This window comes from Corvus hawaiiensis, chromosome 13, assembly GCF_020740725.1.
Source record: "Corvus hawaiiensis isolate bCorHaw1 chromosome 13, bCorHaw1.pri.cur, whole genome shotgun sequence".
NCBI classification, from domain to species: domain Eukaryota; kingdom Metazoa; phylum Chordata; class Aves; order Passeriformes; family Corvidae; genus Corvus; species Corvus hawaiiensis.
The window spans coordinates 20,964,026-20,980,825 of record NC_063225.1 but is presented as its reverse complement, the minus strand read 5'-3'; the positions used below and the strand labels follow the sequence as shown (position 1 = coordinate 20,980,825).

General features: G+C 44.8%; 1 protein-coding gene across 10 annotated transcripts in view; it reads left to right on the top strand.

The window, feature by feature from the left end:
- The window catches only part of NEO1 (neogenin 1), a 171,998-nt gene that overhangs the window by 71,385 nt on the left and 83,813 nt on the right, over positions 1 to 16,800 (top strand). For all 10 annotated transcript variants that reach the window (XM_048318236.1, XM_048318233.1, XM_048318232.1 and 7 more), the window contains exons 4-5: positions 1,797 to 1,950; positions 8,767 to 8,903. In XM_048318236.1, coding sequence (XP_048174193.1) covers positions 1,797 to 1,950; positions 8,767 to 8,903 — 291 coding nt within the window. The remainder of the gene's footprint in view (positions 1 to 1,796; positions 1,951 to 8,766; positions 8,904 to 16,800) is intronic.

The following is a 16,800-nucleotide window of genomic DNA, read 5'->3' as shown; positions in this document are numbered from 1 at the left end:
TCCCAGCAGGCTTTTTTTAAAAAGTGGGATTAAGCTGTTGAAGGGAAAGCTCCCTTAGTCTTGAGCGGCCCCATAATTGATTGTTTTGCCCGAGATGTGTTTGAAAGAAGGATTTGAATTAATCTGTTCTTCATTCAGTTTATTCCCCTTTTAAATGGTTATCTGATGTGTGGCTGACAGCAAACCCACCACTGCTTCCCAGGCTTTGAAACACACCCAGCACACTCCTGCATCCCAGGGATTTGCATCCACAGACAACGTTCTGCTGCTTAAATGTTCTGCTTTGTCTGATACCGGGCTGCCACTGAGCAGGAGGATGCATTTCTGAGCTCTGCCACTTCGCAGCAGGTGCCTTCAAACATGGGAGTGCAAGGGAAAAATGTCACTTAATTTTTGGATCCAGTTTCCATTTACCTGTGAGCTGAACTCCCTGCTGGGAGCTTGGAGCAGTCGGAGTCATGTTTCCACGGAATCATCCCGGCTCCTCTCCATGTAAGGGTGGTTGCCTGGAGATGTTGTGTCCCTGCTTTGCAGCCTGGCTGGCTGCACGTGCTGCTCCAGGTCCCTGTCACTGCGTTATCCCTGCCATGCACAGCAGGGCAGGCAGAGCAGTTCCTGCCAGGAACGTGGGCAGAGCCGCAGGGATGGGGCTGGCTGATCCAGCACTGCTCAGAGCTTGGCTGCCTCTGCCTGTGCCAACTCCCACATGGGATTTCCACCTGTTCTGCTTCCCCCAAGTGTCCTGGCACCTCCTCGTGTTGTGCCTTGGGGCTTGTGTGTGCCCTGAGCTCAGTGCTGTGAACACTGGGTATTATTTTTAGTGGTTTGAGCTGAAGAACACCAAAACAACAACTTCCAGAAATCCCTGCGCGTATCACCTCGGGCCCAAGCGAGAGAGCAGCCAAATATGTGTGTGATGAGACACAGAAAGTGCTTCATTCAGGGAGCAGGAGTAGGTACAGACTACTCTGTCCTCATTTTAGGTGGCAGAAATAGTTTGAGGGCTTGTTCGGCTGTGGAGCTTTGCTGCCGTAACACCTCCAAACACCCCTCAGAGTGCTGGGAATTAGTGCAGGGTGAGCAGGGGGGGCTCAGCCCCAGCTGCAGCTGCTCTGTGGAGCTCATTGCCTCTGGGTATGGTGCAGGGCACAGTCAGAGGGTACACACGGTGGTAGGGACGGAGTAAACATGCACTTGGCTTGTGCTTCTTCTTAAGGTGGGGGAAAAAGAAACAAAGCCCTCTCCAGCCTAATTCAATGCAAAACTACTTCAGAGGATTCCATTTTCATCAGGATGGAAAGCCGTGGTGGGGCATTTTTGTTCTGTGTTACTTCAGCATGCACCTTCCTTGGTTGTTTTATTTTACTTGGGATGAACCTCTCCTGCAATAATTTCATTTTCCAGCATGTAAAAGCACTTCCTCAGGCAGCTCCCTGATGAAGCCCAAGGCTGGCTGGACAAACTCAAACCTGTCCCTTTCTTTCCTAAACCTCTACTACCTAGTGGAAGTTCCAGTTTCAGGGCTGTAGTTTTGAGCTGGAATAGTTTCCCAGGGAGTTGGGAAAGTGAGAATCCCAAAAGTGAGGAATCAGTTTGCATGTCTGGAGGAAATGGTAATGAGGCTGGGAGAGGCTGTGGGTGAGGTGGGGATGGAATCCTACAGAGGGGCAGGAAAGGAATTAGAGGTTTCATTTGTGATTTTCTTTGGCCGGTTGGATTTTGATTCAGGGGGTTTTTGGTGGTTTTTAACATGACCATCTTCTGACGTTGCACCTGGTGCCATGTGCTGCTTGCAGATGCGGAGGAGCCGCAGAGCCTGGCGCTGCTGAAGCCGCCCTCGTCCCTCACCCGGCTGCCGGGGCAGAGCGCGGTGTTCCCCTGTGTCGCTGCGGGATTCCCACCTCCCCTCATCAGGTGGACATGGAATGAGGAGGAGCTTCCCACAGATGGGTGAGTAATGGCTGACAGCCCTGTCCTTGTCTCCTGGCAGGAATCCAGCTGGAGTCAGGATTTGGGATTAGTGCACACCTTCCTTTGGGCTTGAAACTCAGAGACTGATCCCAAATGCTGGAGGGCTCCGAGGCTCAGTGTTGGGACAAGGGAGGTCGTTCAGGAGACTTTGGAACACTCTTGGGGTATTTTTTTGCAGCTGTTTGAAACCAAGAAATCTTGTCTGAAGCAGGGAGGTTATTAAGAATAGATTACTTTTAGATTGGCACTGGGGTAGAAGCAGCAATTAAGTGAGTAAGGACACTGCAGGAGAAGGAGGACGGCTTGGGGTATTCTGAGTGTGAAGCCCTGCCCTCATTCTTTCTGCAGTGAAAACGTCCCTCTGTGTCAGTGTCCCACAGGAATTGAAGAATAAGTGTTTAAAGAGAAATGACGCATTTTCTCATTAAAATAGAACATTGAAATGGTAGGCATGATGGCAAAAAGTCAGTGGGCTTTCAGAAATGCATCGAGTGAAAACTTACACATTGTCATTGCTGGCATAGTCGGAATAATGTGGTAGGAAAATCTATATTAAAAAAGCAGAACAAATCTTATGAAGGCCATTTTAGTCCACGTAATGAACGTACTTCCTAGAAGCAGGATTACAAACAGATATTTGAATGTTTTCCATGTCCCTCAAAGTCAGCAGTGAGATTAATGGGGAGCCAAGTTAATCATGGAACAAGGAGGTAAATTGTGGCGTGGCTGACACAGAAAGCAGCCAGAGCAATGCACAAGTCTCTGCAGCACCAGGGATATAATATATCTCTTTTTTGGCAACTCTTAAATTAAAAGAATCCAGGGGCTTGTAATCTGAACCGTCTTTGTTGGGAGGCTGCTGTGGGAAATGACAAAGAGCCTCGTGCCCCTGAGACGTGGTGCTGGTGTCAGTCTGAAGGCACATGATTTAAATTCAGGGGTTTTTATAAATGTCAGAAATCACTCCCCTACGAAGGCTGGTACAGACTCATTAGAGCAGCATAGTCAAATGGGATGAAATGGCAGAATAAATGTGCCTGGTAAGATCTGAATTTGTTTTTCTTGTCTGTAAAGTGATGTCACATCACATCTTTAGGAAGTTTTGCTGCCCCATCCTTCTGTAGGTTGTGGCACATTCAGGGCACAGGGAGGTTAAAGCTCTCCTTTTATTTTCTTGATTTTTGAGACAGAAAGCCCAGATTTTCCCACCCCTGAATACAGTGCTGTTAATTCCCTTAGGAATTCACTTCCCTCATTCCATGAGGTTGTCATGATAACTTCTTAGGGTTTCACAGGTATTTTCTTTTTCTCAAAATTCAGAGAGAGAAATTGTTCTGGAGGGTTGGGGCATAACATTGGTAAATATACTTGATCTTCAAATGTACACAATTTGAACCAGGTCTAACCTGATTTTTCAGAATATTTAGCATTAGTTTTTAGTGTTATGGCCCTTTGTTACAAGAACAGGTTCCAGCTGACTTTCTTCTTGCAGCACTTAGCTCTTCTTTTCTTGCAGTGGAACGTGTGCTCATTGTAGACTTGAATTTTAAGATGGGTAAAGGTGGGAATTTGATCTTTTTCCCCTCTGTGGGGGTAACCTCCTTTCATTGTTCCTTCAAGTGATCAAACTGTGCCAAAGCTCCCAAGTCTGCTGCTCGTGACTGTGGCTGAACAGGGCAGAGATTCAAAGAGCAGAGAACAGAAACCTCTTAAACTCTGTTTACCCTCCAGCTATTGTGTTATTGGTGTGAATAGAATAACTGGAAAATGTCCAGAAATTAAGATTCTTTGTTGGAGAAAAGCCTGCAGTTACTGTTGCTGAATAGCTACCTTAGCTTGTTATGCATGGTCTGTTAATGTAATTACAAATTAAATCACATTTAATTTGTATTAAAATCCTCTTTTGATATAAAAGTATGACTTTCTTAGCATGGCTTTTCTTTATCCCAAGAGAAAACTGATTCTTTTCATCTGGGCAGGTTTTAATGTCCTTTCTGCCTGGGAAGAGCTCTGAAATCCTGGGTTTGTTTATGCACACCCCACCCCAAACATTAACATACATATATGTAGGTATAGCCACATACATTGGGACATTTCTCTGAGTGTGTCTGGGCTTAGGAAACAAAGCTCAGACAGCATGGGCAGGTTTATCCCTAATTTTTGCCCCTTGTTAAAGGGTTTTACACAATCCCTCATTTTTGCTTTTGTGGTAACTGTGGTAATTAATTAATACAGAATTGAATGTTTGCCTTTCAAGTTGTATTCCTAAGGAGAATATGGATAGGAGCCTGTATTTATAGGAAAATAGATTAATTTTAAGGCTAGGGAGTGGTGGGATTTTGGAATTAAATATTTGTTATAAGATCTGGAGAAAAGGGAAGGCGATTAAATTTGATGGATTATTTGTTGAAGACTGCAATAAGATTTATGTTAATGGGTAAATATGAGTAAACTTGAGTGATGGCAGCCTTGGCAGTTGTTCAGACAGCCTGTAATGCAATATATTGTGAAATTAGTTGCTGTGGTAAAATATTTTCCAAATTAATTAGAGTGCGAGAGAAGGAAGCTTTGGGTGTTGGGTGAGAAACGGAAGTTAACTCGGTGCTCCAAGTTTCCATTGGAACAAGGCTGTTAGAACTCCAAGGAATCCTTCAGAACTCATTAACTTGAAGATTTTTAAAGAAATCTGATGGAGAGACTGCTGACTTCTTGGTTCTCCCTAAAGAATGCCACTAAAGACTGAGAAGCTTTCCCTTGAATTGGTTCACTGGTCTTGTAATCTTCACATTTTATAGTTTTCCCAAAACTCCACTGTCTGTACAGAAAGGAAAAGACTCAACCCTGCTCTAGGTTGAGATGTAGCTCCAATTTAAAGCTCCAAAATCCAAAGGAAGGCTCCTGCCTCGTGTATGATCCCTGGTGGAGGGTGGGCACCTTGTTGGTCTTCAACGTTGGCACGTGGACAGGCATCATCCATGGATTCAGCCTTGGGAATATCCTGCTGCTTTTCCAGCTGGGTCGCCTCCATGGACTCCGAGTCAGTAATATCTCTGCCAGGAATGTGGAGAATGCTGAGGGAAGTGGAAGGAAGCAGGGAAGGCACTGAAGTATGAAGTTATTGGAATAAATCTTAGGCCCTTTATGGAAAACTTCCTGAAGTAAAACCTCTCGTGGTGTCAGCATTGCTTGGTACAAAAGGTTAGAATGGAGGTGGTGTGTTCAGGCTGAGTGGTGCTTCGGGCTTGAGCCAACTGGGAGCCTTTCTTACCTGGTGAATATATTTTATTTCAGTCTCTAGTCTGGCTGAGGATCCTGCTGTGTGAGGGTCTGTTCTTCAGCAAGTGCAGGAGTCACTTTGTGCTTCCTAACTTGGAAAGGGAAGTTCCAGGTGGCTGCCAAGGTGGATTTTCAGAGCTTGGGACACAGGCACAGAGTTGGAAATGTTTGGAAGATGATCTGCTCTGAAAACTTTGCAGTGTGTGGATCAGTATGTGCTCCAACAGCATATATTGTGTATCTTCATTTATATTGGGACATTTCTGTAGGAGAAAGAACAAACGCAGGTGTCACAGGTTCTTAAAAAACTGCCGTAGATGAGATGGTTCATCTGAAATTAAACCATTGAAAGGACTTGAGCAATAAGGTTTTAATAAGTCTGTAAAATCCAGCAAGCCCTGCAGCAGGTTTGGGCCGTTCAGTTTAGCAAAATGTCATGTAACTGCAAAGCTCCTGCAGAAAGGTGGTTGTACAGGTAACACTTTCCTGCCGTGAGGGGATGACAGCTGGGGGCACTTGTGCCCTGTTTGTTTCTGCTCTGCTGCCTGTGTTCACGTGGAGTCTGTGGTTGTAGGATCACATCCACGTCCCTGATGTGGGCTTTTCCTTAGTGCTTCCCACAAACGTGTGATATTCCCTTTACTACACATTCCTGTTCGCAGGGCTCTGAGTGATTGGTACCAAGTGAATTACACTTGCCCAGCTGGGGAAAGGTTAAGCATAGCAGAGTAATTATGGAGATTTTTCTGGTAGTAGATCCCACAAAATAATCTAATTTACTGTCTAATTTTATCTGCTGTACTTTACTGAGACAGCAAATAGATTATAAGATGTTTGGGGAATAGTAATTTAAAAGAGGGAAAAAAAGCCCAAACCTCAGGGTATAACTGCCAGTTTGACTACAGTAAATTAATAAAGGCTCAGTATATTTTGTGATAATGAAACACAAAGAGCCTGTGAGTGAGGCATCCAGAGTAGCTCAGTAATTGTGTGTTAAGGGGGTGCAAGTGAGGGCTGTATGGAATGCATATAAAAGGCTGGAATTTGATTTTCCTCTTCCCTGACATCTGAGTGATCAATCTTTGTTGTTTTTAATGACACTTCAAATTATGTTATCACTTTTATATTAAGATGATTCTTTGTCTCCAGTGTCTGAAATCAGATTGCTTCACTCTTTTGTGAAAATGCTTCATTGTCCTTACAAAATTAAGATATTTTGCTTTATTACAAAAGCAGCTTTCCTTTAAGCCCAGGATTTTTCCAGAGCTGATTCATACAGAGGGAATCACCAAGGAGTCTGGCAGATTAATTGTTTTCTTCCATTAAACTTCCACTGAATCACCTATTGGGAAATTGAACTCAGCTCTGGATTTTCTGGAGGAAAATAATCAAAGGGAATATAAACATGGCGCATGTTGAGATGGCTGAACAGAATCCCCATAAATATTCCCATGCTACAAGTAGCTTGTGAGATCCCCTAGGACAAACTTCTGTTGCCTAAAGTGACAACGAGGAGTAATTTTTAATAGGTTTAGTAACATCTTAACTGCTGTCAGCAACTTTTCCAGAGGCTGGCAGTGGGAAAAGGAGCATCCTAAGGCACGTGTTGCTTTTAGAGGGTAACAGTGGATATCCTGGGAAAGGCATGAATGTCCTCAAAATGCCATGGACATCCTGACTGCCTTTGATCATTTCTTCAGGATGTGACAGTCGCAGTTCTTGGGGTACTGCTCCCTCCCTGCTCCATGTCCCGCTGTCCCTGGCACATCCAGCTCCCTGCTTTCACCCCAGCCCTCGGCACATTCCCTGCTGCAAGAACAAAAAGTCAAAGCAGCTCTTTTACATAACAAAAGAAGGTAGAAACTTCATGGATGGATGTGTCAAGGCCCAGGCGTGTTTTCCTTTAGGCCTGGTTTTAGAGCGTGTCTGATGTGCCATTCCCACGCAAGCCCGGGACATTTTCCCCAGCGTTTGGAAAGCTCTTAATATGATTTTTCAAACTCGTATCTTCACTCACATTCCCTGTGCTCCTTCCAAGCAAGCCTTTCTGTAGTCCTGGTGTTACTCGTGGGAACAGGATGGCTTTCCTTACGGAGCACCTGGATAGGGACATCTCTTTGGATGCTTTTAACACTTAATGCCAGTTATGGTTTTGTTTGCTCTGCTTTTAAATCTATTAAACAGAAATTTGATCGGCAGTTAGAGGAGGATCATAAATCAGTATTTATGTGCTAAATAATAGTGAGATGAGGCAAAAGTCTGTGTCCCAACAATTTACCTGTCCAAGCAGGTCAGGATTGGTCCTGCTGCTGTAATTCTAGGGAAATTTCAAATGGAAAAAGCACTGAGGTTGACTTTTGTCCGTTGGCCACTCCAAATAGAGAACAAAAAAAGGCAATTGTTGTAATGGTCATATATTGACAGAATTCAATCCTTCCTGCCCACAAGCCATGGCTCAAGAGTGCCAGGCAGGAAGCCACCAGGTTCCCTTCCTTTTCCCCCCCGACTCTTCCAGCTGCAAATAAGAATGGCTCTGGATCAGCATTCAGGCACAACTTGTTGTCCTGGCTTGGGGTTTTTGGCATTTTATTGAAAGTTTATTTGGCATTTTATGTGTAAGCTTGGAGTGTTGGAGGACCTTGGAAAAGTCGTGTACAAATTTTGTATCAGGTGAAGGGCAGTGATGGCTGCAGTGGGAGGAGGATGTGGCTGGAGGCTGAGGGTGCTGCACTGAGCAGAAAGTGCCACCTTTAGCAGCAAAAGCAGGTAGTTCATAAGGGCTGGACTAGAAACCCTTCCCCACCCTTTAAAAGTCAGAGGGAGAGACCCCTCTGTACAGACCCTTTGTCACCTGATGAATCTGTATTTTGAATTTCTTCTAACCCGTATCTTACTCTGAAATAGTTCATCTCTCAGGGATGGCTCACCTTTTCACACAGTTCAATTGCTGTACATTGCATAACGTGCATTGCTGTCCTTGTGTTGGAAAGGCACAGTCCCTCCTGTTGTACTTCCCTCAGCTTCCCAAGCAATAAGTCATTCCAGCTGGATCTGCAAAATGCCTTTTTTTTAATTATGTGATTACAATACTTCATTTTTCTTCAGTTCTGGCTGCTCTTGACTAAATACCTTGGATCACATTTAATTCATAAGTGAAGCTGCAAGTGCAAAAAGATGATCTGCTCTTGTGGAATTGATAGGGTTGAACTTAATTTCCATTGTGGAGCCGAAGTGTGGGATGTGATGGTGTAATTAAAACTCCTCTGTGTCCCACAGTGCTGGGGTGGTGTCCATGGAATGACCCTGTCCCTGTGTGTGCAGGTCTGGCCAGTTCCAGCTGCTGGCTGGGGAGATCCTGGAGATCCGGGATGTGGCCGAGGCCGTGTCCACGGAATGACCCTGTCCACGGAATGACCCTGTCCACAGAATGACTCTGTCCACAGAATGACCATGTCCACAGAATGACCATGTCCACAGAATGACCATGTCCACAGAATGACCCTGTCCCTGTTTGCACAGGTCTGGCCGGTTCCAGCTGCTGGCCGGGGGGATCCTGGAGATCCGGGATGTGGCCGAGGCCGACGCTGGGACCTTCACCTGCATTGCTGAGAGTGGCAATGACACCCTGGAGGCCCAGGCAGAGCTGGCAGTCCAAGGTAGGTCAGAGGTTTTAATTTTCACAGAGAACACTTCTCCAGATGATGAAATACCAAGTTTATTCTGTGACCAGTTCTGTGCCCCATTAAAAATCAAGCCCCTCTAATTCTGTTATAGATATTGTTACTCTGATTTATGATCCAAACTGCTTGTAATTTCCTAAATAGCCAAATGAGCAAGGTGCTCATACAATGCAACCTGAAGATGCTCAAAAGCTGTTCTCTCTGCTCCTACAATATTAAATGTGGTTGATGTCATATACTTGAAGGAGGGCCAAGGCCACAGTGTGGCTGATCCCATCCAAAAGTCAGCCTGTGGTACTGCAACCTGGTTGTCTTTGGAAAGGACATCTCTGATGCATTTTTCATAATCCTTAAAGATATTGTTGTTTTCAATGAGCTTGTGAGAAGATAAAAGCAGAGATATTTGGTAATATGCTGCTTTATTGTGTGTGTAACTGTTTTGCTTACTCTTGCAAGCTATTTTTACTAGAAAAAGCACTGAAATATTGATAATGTAGTTTTAAAAGCATCTTACTATACATAAAAAAGTAAATAAAGCAGGCTGGGTAAGCAAGGAAAGTAGACTTGTTAAGGAGTGGGAAAAAAATCAGGTAGAAGTTTGGCTTCCTTGTCTTTCTTACATTCCATGAAGAAATCTGTCTTTTTTAATTGACTGGACCCTAATATGGGTTTCCAGCTCTTTCTCTGGAGTTTCAGGGCCTATGCAGGGTCCTTGCAAGAGCTTATCTGACTTGGTTTACTGTGGATTGTGGTGCTACAAAGGTGGTCTAAAAAGTAGTTCTGAGGGGAGAAATTTATTCACTGAACATCCACAAATGAAGGGTTTTCTGTAGACAAAAGGAAGGGTTTCCTGACCATAAGGAAGTGCACGGGCTCAATCTGGTCATGCAGAAAACCCCACATTTTTCTTACTTTGTGTCTTGGCTAAAAGAATAAGGATTTGGTGCTCTGGCTTTGGAAATACTTCCAAGTCTGAGGAGCACGTTATGATGGCTTCAAACAGCTCACTGTGTGCTGCGTTTAATTCAGTTCCAGCCTCTCTATTTTACAGAATTGGTCTTGTGTTTTATGGGCAGTGGCAGCAATTAATACCATTAACGATGTGATGCAATTAAGCAGGTCATGGATAAAGCTGAGAGGAGCCTTAGTGCAGGACATCCAGCCAGGTCAGCTGGGGATGAAAGTGAACTGGAGACAACACCTTTGCCCTTATCTGAACCAGTGTAAAGGATTTCTTCATTTGGCTGTGAAGGTTTGGAATGTGTCCTGCCAGTCTGTCCGTGCTGAATTTTTGTTACACACCTGGCACTGGAAAGAAAATCCTTTAATGCTCGAATATTAAAATACATGAAAGATTCTACAGAGTGCATTTTGGATAGTGGCATTTCTGATTTTACTTCTTAGTTCTAATCTTAATTCTGCTTTCCCTGAGAGGTCACTGTAGGGAGCAATTGTATTTCTGCATTACTGTAATTTGGTGCAGGGTTGAATAGCTTGAATAACTGTTACCTGATCCCTGGATCATTTTCTTCTAGACCAGAGAAATTGTCATCTCTCCCCACCTAATAACAGCATGATTTTGCTTAACTTAAGTTCTTTCTGTCATCCTTGGGAATTAGTCTGGCAGCATTTCAGACAAGAAATCTGGTTTTGGGTACTCACTCCCTTCTCCTGTATTTTTCTGCAGCTCTCCTTGAAGCCCATGTTTTTGCTAAGAGGTTTCACTCTGTGCTGGGGGTTGTGCTCGGGCAGCCAATCTCTTTCCTTCTATTAATGCTTCCCCATGGCAGTGCAGACATGGAATTCTGTGCCGGGGGGTGATGCCATTGCTTGGCAGCGTTAGGGCAGTGAAACTGGAGGGGTGTTCCTGTGGCTGCCTCTTGACTGAGTTCTCCTGGCAGTGCCCAGGTATGGGCTGACTGAAATCTGCAGGCAGAAACAAACTGCTTTATCCTTGTAAGTTTGACTTGTGCACGGACTCCAAAGGAATGCTCTTAAAGGTCACTGTGCTCCATGACCAGCTTTTCTGTGTCCTCTGACAAGGATACAAAACCCTGCAAGCAAATGAGTGTCTGGTGTGGTACCAACCACTGGAATCCTCCTTCCCTGGCAGTGGGGATGAAATTCCTGACCATCCCTGGAGGGAGGGTGCCCTCAGGTGTGTCACACTGAGGCTGCGCTCAGCCAGCAGGAAAATACCTGAGTTTTACTAGGGGTTCGTGTAAGGTACGAGGGAGGTGATTGGGGAAAGCTTATTCCAACTGATATGAGGCTGTACAGCCACCAGTCCTGGGAGTCCTGGGGTGTTTTCTGATACTTCTGGCACCATTTTCAATTGGAATAAATGGTACCTTCAGTGCAGTTACTCAGATCCTGTTGGTGACACTTAAGGATATCACCAGTTTCACGTACCTGGAAATAGGTGAACCCCTGTGTCATAAATGAAAGGTGATAGAGGAGACTTCCATTGCCCTCTAGCACTGGGTTTCAAAAATGATTGGGATTTATTTCTCTGCATACCTCACGGAAGGACTGAATCAGGAAAATGACCTTGAACTTGACTAAAAAGGTACTAAGGGGTCCAGAAGAATTCTACACTAATTTCTGTCCTCAGTCTCTTTACCTACCATGTGTATCTGGGAGATAGAGTCAAGAACTTTCCTTAACGTGGAAGGAAGTTTTGGCTGCCCTATCCCTGGCAGTGTCCAAGGCCAGCTTGGAGAGGGCTTGGAGAACCCTGGGCTAGTGGAAGGTGTCCCTGCCCATGGCAGGGGGTGAATGTGATGAGCTGTAAGGTCCCTTCCAACCCACACCATTGTAGGATTCAGTGATTCTGTGTATCTGCAGACTGGGGATTTCATGGACCCGCTGGTCACACACTGAGCCTTTGCCTGGTGCGTCTGAGAAGTGGTTTAATGTGGAAGAGAACAGGGAATGTCCCATTCCTGTGGCTGAGAGTCCCAACCCCTAAAGCTGGGACTGGGTTGCTGAATCCTGTCCACAGTGGAGGCAGTCTGTAGGGCCAAACACTGAATGGATAAAACCTGTGTGCAGCTTTGTACCCCGAATGCCACAGAATATGGGGAAGGGACCTCTTCGCTTTTCCTTGGGTGCCAAAGCCGGCATCACCACAGTCCAGGCCAGGCAAGGGCTGGACACTTCCCTTGGCAGAGGCAACAGTTTGGTGCCTGGAAAGTCCCCTCTCTCCTGGCTCTACTGACAGTGCTCTCCCCTCGTTGTGGGTGCTGGTACCAGCTTATTTACAACACCTGTAATGAATCGAGAGCTCTGGAAAAATTTGTTTTGCTCTCCCCAGCCGTGAAAGAATCTGTAGCATTTCCCTCAGATAAGAGTGGGAAGTGATGACAGCAGAGCTGGGGAAACAGGTAGTGACTGTATTTAATCTGCTCAGCCTGGAAGAGCCAGAGTGGCAGTTAAATACTGGGAAGGTCATAAGTTCAGTCTTCATCTGGGCAATATTTCAAATTTATGGCTGTGCCCAGCACCCCAGGGATTTGTGCAGGGGCTGGGACTGAGTGAGGTCACCACAGGGGCTTCCTGTGGCCTGCCTTGGTGCTGGGGTGGGGACCAGCAGCCTGGGGGGACTTTCTCTCCCTGTTGAAATATTTATTGCAGTTAATAATGAACCAGAAAATAATAAACAAAAAAACAAAAAGAATTTTCCATTTTCATTCTCCTGTAAAATTGATATGGCAGGTCTGAAGTCTCTAAAATAAATAAATCCCTGTGTTTGTGGGGGAAGAGTCAGAATTGCTCTTTGCTGTTGTTTGTTATTCCCTTGCAGTGAGTTTTTGGCGTAGGAGAAAGTCAACTTCTGAGCTGTCTAGGACAGCATTCAGTGTCTGATAGTGTATCTTAAGTATTATGCATTGAATGTCTCACTGTGTTAATGTAACTGAATTTAAAAATAAAACCACAGAAGCTTATTGGGGTATCTGTAGTGATAAGTCAGAGATTGCACGTGGCAATTGGCTGATCACAGCCTCCTTCGTGCTGCCAGAGCAAATTGTATGGAAAAAGCCAAATGCAGAAGTGTGTTGATGGAATTGTCCCCTTTGTGCTTTAGAAGGAAGTGCTGGAAATGTTTTCAGTAGAGCTGACAAGGCTTATAGCAATGGCAAAGGCTTATTCCAGCAGCAAATAGGTGTATTGCAGTGTGGGTCCTGCGGTGTCAGGGAGCAGTGCTTTCTGTGTTCTGGGGGGGCTGGCAGGAATGCCTCACCTTGATTTCCCTGTTCCCTTTGCTCTTGCTGGGATGGGGTCTCTAGTACTTTGATTACTCATGGCAGGTAATTATTTTAAATTTTTTTATTTGAAGACTTTGGCTTAAAAACTAGTTGTGATTATACATCTGCTAACATATGAACTGTTCCTAAAATAAAATGAGGATGTGTGAGGCAAGTCAGGACTTTCTTTAAAACAAAACCAAGACAGCTGCAGAAGGAAGAGCCTGAATGTGAAGAACCCTGGGCTTGTTTTCCAGGGTTCTGTGGGGCAGCAGCTTTGGTAAAAGCTGATGCCATCCTGCCCCAGAAATCGTAGCCATTTGCAAAGCACATTAAGTCCCGCAGCAGCAGAGTAATATGTCTGGGTAACTCTTGTTTTGCATTAAGCTTTCATTATTGTTGGAAACAATTCCAGGGAAGAAATTTGAACCATCACTGAAAATTGCTCAAACCTTTCTCATACCTTCTAGATGATCTTCATCGATTTCCCTCTCTAATTAAGCTCAGTGCTGTATCTTGATAATGGGCTGCCCCTCAATTAGAGATTCAGGAGATGCTGCATGAACCTGAAGCTGTCAAAGGCTCACGTGGGGGACAAAGTATTGTCCTTTTTGGGGGTCTCGGAATGTGCTGCTCAGGGAAGCTCTTGGAAGTACAAACAACACCTTGGCTTCATAGAAGTTACTTCTTACCCTGAAAATGTAATGAGTAATTAGTGACCTTTTTTCTGTAGTGATGCAAACAAGGGCAGTGAGTCCGGGAGCCTGGTGTGGGGAAGGTGGGTGAGCTGAATGAACTCCCTGGAATTTGGGTCTCTACCACTGCACTTCACTCTTTGTCTGAAAAGGCTTTCTGAAAGTCCTCACTGCTGCTCCTAGGGGTAGTTTAATGTGAATGGAGTTCACAGTTTACTTGTGGATTCAACTAACTGGGAATTTTTGCCTCTCACATTTGTATTTGAGGCAAGTGTCGGTGGTGAAAAAGTTGTGAACAGATACTCAGCTACATGGGAGAGGAAGGACGTGGGAGTGTTATTTTAAGGCTACATCCCTTGTTCAGGTTGTACCAGGACACCAGAAAAGCCCATTTTCAGGAGAGGTGTCATTTTTAGTACTAAAGGTAAACTTCCCCCAAAAGAAAATGATCTTTGCATCATGCAAAAGTCCCACTCTTGTGTTCAAGACTGAGATCTAATTTCTGTTCCACAGGGCTTGGGCTCAGCAGAACCTCTGCTTTTCCTGCTCAGTGTCTAAGTCTTGTTCTGTAGTTGGACTGGTGTAAGTCTGTGGGTTTTTTGGTCTGTTTTGATGTTTTTCTAAGACCATGAGGATCATTTGTCCAGCCCTTGACACGTGGAAGAGAGCTTGCCATGGTTCTTGATGAGTGCACCAACATTTGTTTTCTTTAGTTGTATTTCCAAAAGTCACCAGTGAGCTTTGCTGGAATGTAAAGGAGGATTCCCTGGTAGCAGTGCAGATGTTTAACATTCCGTGGTGGTGGCAGAGAACAGTGGAATGTGTTGTAGGAGAAGCTCAGGGGAGCCCTGGCTGGCCATGATCTCTGCCTTTGGGCAGACACTCGGCAGCTCGGGGTTTTCCAGCCTTTCCCGGGGTCGGGGCTGAGCAGGGGCAGCTGCTGCGTGTGCCTCGTGCTGTGAGTGTGGTCAGTGGGATCCCTGTGGCCAGGAGAAGGCCAGGATGATCCCAGTGGTGAGGACAGGGATGATGTGTGGTCCCTCTGTATGGAGCATCCCCAGGACCATGGGGTGTGCAGGCCCCAGATAATCCTGCTGCAAGGGTGGCTTTTCCTCTTACAAAATCTCTTTTCCAAAGACCTGGCAACCTTTAATCACGAGGTTCTTGTACACGAAGCATCTGGAATTCCCTGGGAGTCCGATTATATGTGGAAAAGTTGTCTTTGTGTTACAGAGGTGCTGCAGAGTTTTCAAGTGGATTTTTGCAGAGCTGAAAAACAGTTGCAAAACAGCCCCAAAATGGGCAGGGGTTAATGAGGACAGGGATGAAATCCTTTGGGATGGGAGTCCATAATGGAATGGCATGTGGATTTGGGAGGGAAGATCCAGAACTGCACATGCCGGGAAGATGAGGTACACATGGAATTTTAAAAAAACCTCTTTGTGAGATATATATATATTTATAAAAAATACCATTAAGAAAGACAAAGCCAAATGATCAGTAACCCATACAATTCACACAAATGGTTTTCCTTGTAAATGTTCTTGAGTAATCCCTGGGGATAATGAAAATGTTACTAAATTAAGCAGTAGTGTCTTAAATATCTACAATGTCGAAACTGATATTGAACTGAGGGAATTGTAAAAGCTGGTTTCTCTTTCGGCCAGAGTTTCTAATAAATGAGGATCATATTAACAGGGGTTTGAACCAGCTGCTGCTTTAGGGACAGAAATCCTTTTCCCCCAAAATGGCTTTTAAAACAGTAAGCTGGGGCTGTGCCTTTGGCCTGACAGGCAGTTACAGAAAATGCAGGGTTTGCCCAAGGTTCATATTTAGGGGTGGTTTTTTGTTTGGTCTCCAGAGTAAAAATGTGCTTTTAGTTTGGACCAGGCTTTGCCCAGCACAGGATTTACTGGTTTTGCAGTGTATTTTTCATCCAATGCTGTCGGAAAGGTAAGCCCAGCTCATGGTCCCAAGTGCTCTTGGATGCTTGTAAGGATTTAAGGATACAGTAGATAGATATGTGTTCTAGAGATAAGCTATAGGGGTTTTAAGACTGGTTTTATTCCCCATCAAAAGGAGATGACAGAATTTCAATTGCAAGCTAAAAGCTGAAAGATTCAGTAGTAATTTTTGAGTTGCACATGCCAGAGACTTCCAAGAAATGTGAATGTGTGAACTAAGCAGCTCATTAAAATGCCTTTTTCCTCAAAGTGAGAGCTCTTTTTATAGGAGTTGTGCCCTAAATGGCGAGTACTCTTCTCTGTGCATTAGGGTCATCCTTCCATTTTAATTGCTTGAATCAAACTCCAAGTTTAATTTTTGAATTTATGGGATTTAATTTTTTTTTTCCATTTCAGCAGAAAGTTTTGCGCTGTTTTCACGCCACCAAATTTCGTGATGAAAACTGAGGGTGATGTTAAAGTGGAAATGCTGAGGAACACCACACATCAATCAGTCTTGAGAGAGAGCCCATACCATAAAGTGAACAGACTTTCTTTCCAGTTAAATTTTTATGATGGTTAAGCTGACTCTCATCCACCAGATACTTGATTTCTCTAATGGGAGCCAGATTATTGCCAGTACTGGATGTCTCATTATCCAAACTCCTGTCCTTGGCAGGGAAGTTTCTCCCGAAGTTGCGGAGATGAAACAATCCAGTAATTTGTGGGAAGGAGGAGGGCTCTTATCTGTGGTGGCTGATTCCCTATGCAGTCTTGCAGTTAATTAGTTTGTCTTTGTGAGGAGAATAATTTAAAGGAAAACCACGGTGGAGTTTGGGTTCCTGGAGTAAACAGGGTTTGGTCATGATGCCAGTGGAAGTTAAACACCTCAGTGTTCTGGGGGAGATGGGAAGCCTTGGAGGCAGGTATGAGCTGCCTAATGAAGGTGTTTTGTGCTCTTGCAGGTGCCCTCTCCAGAGGGGTGCTG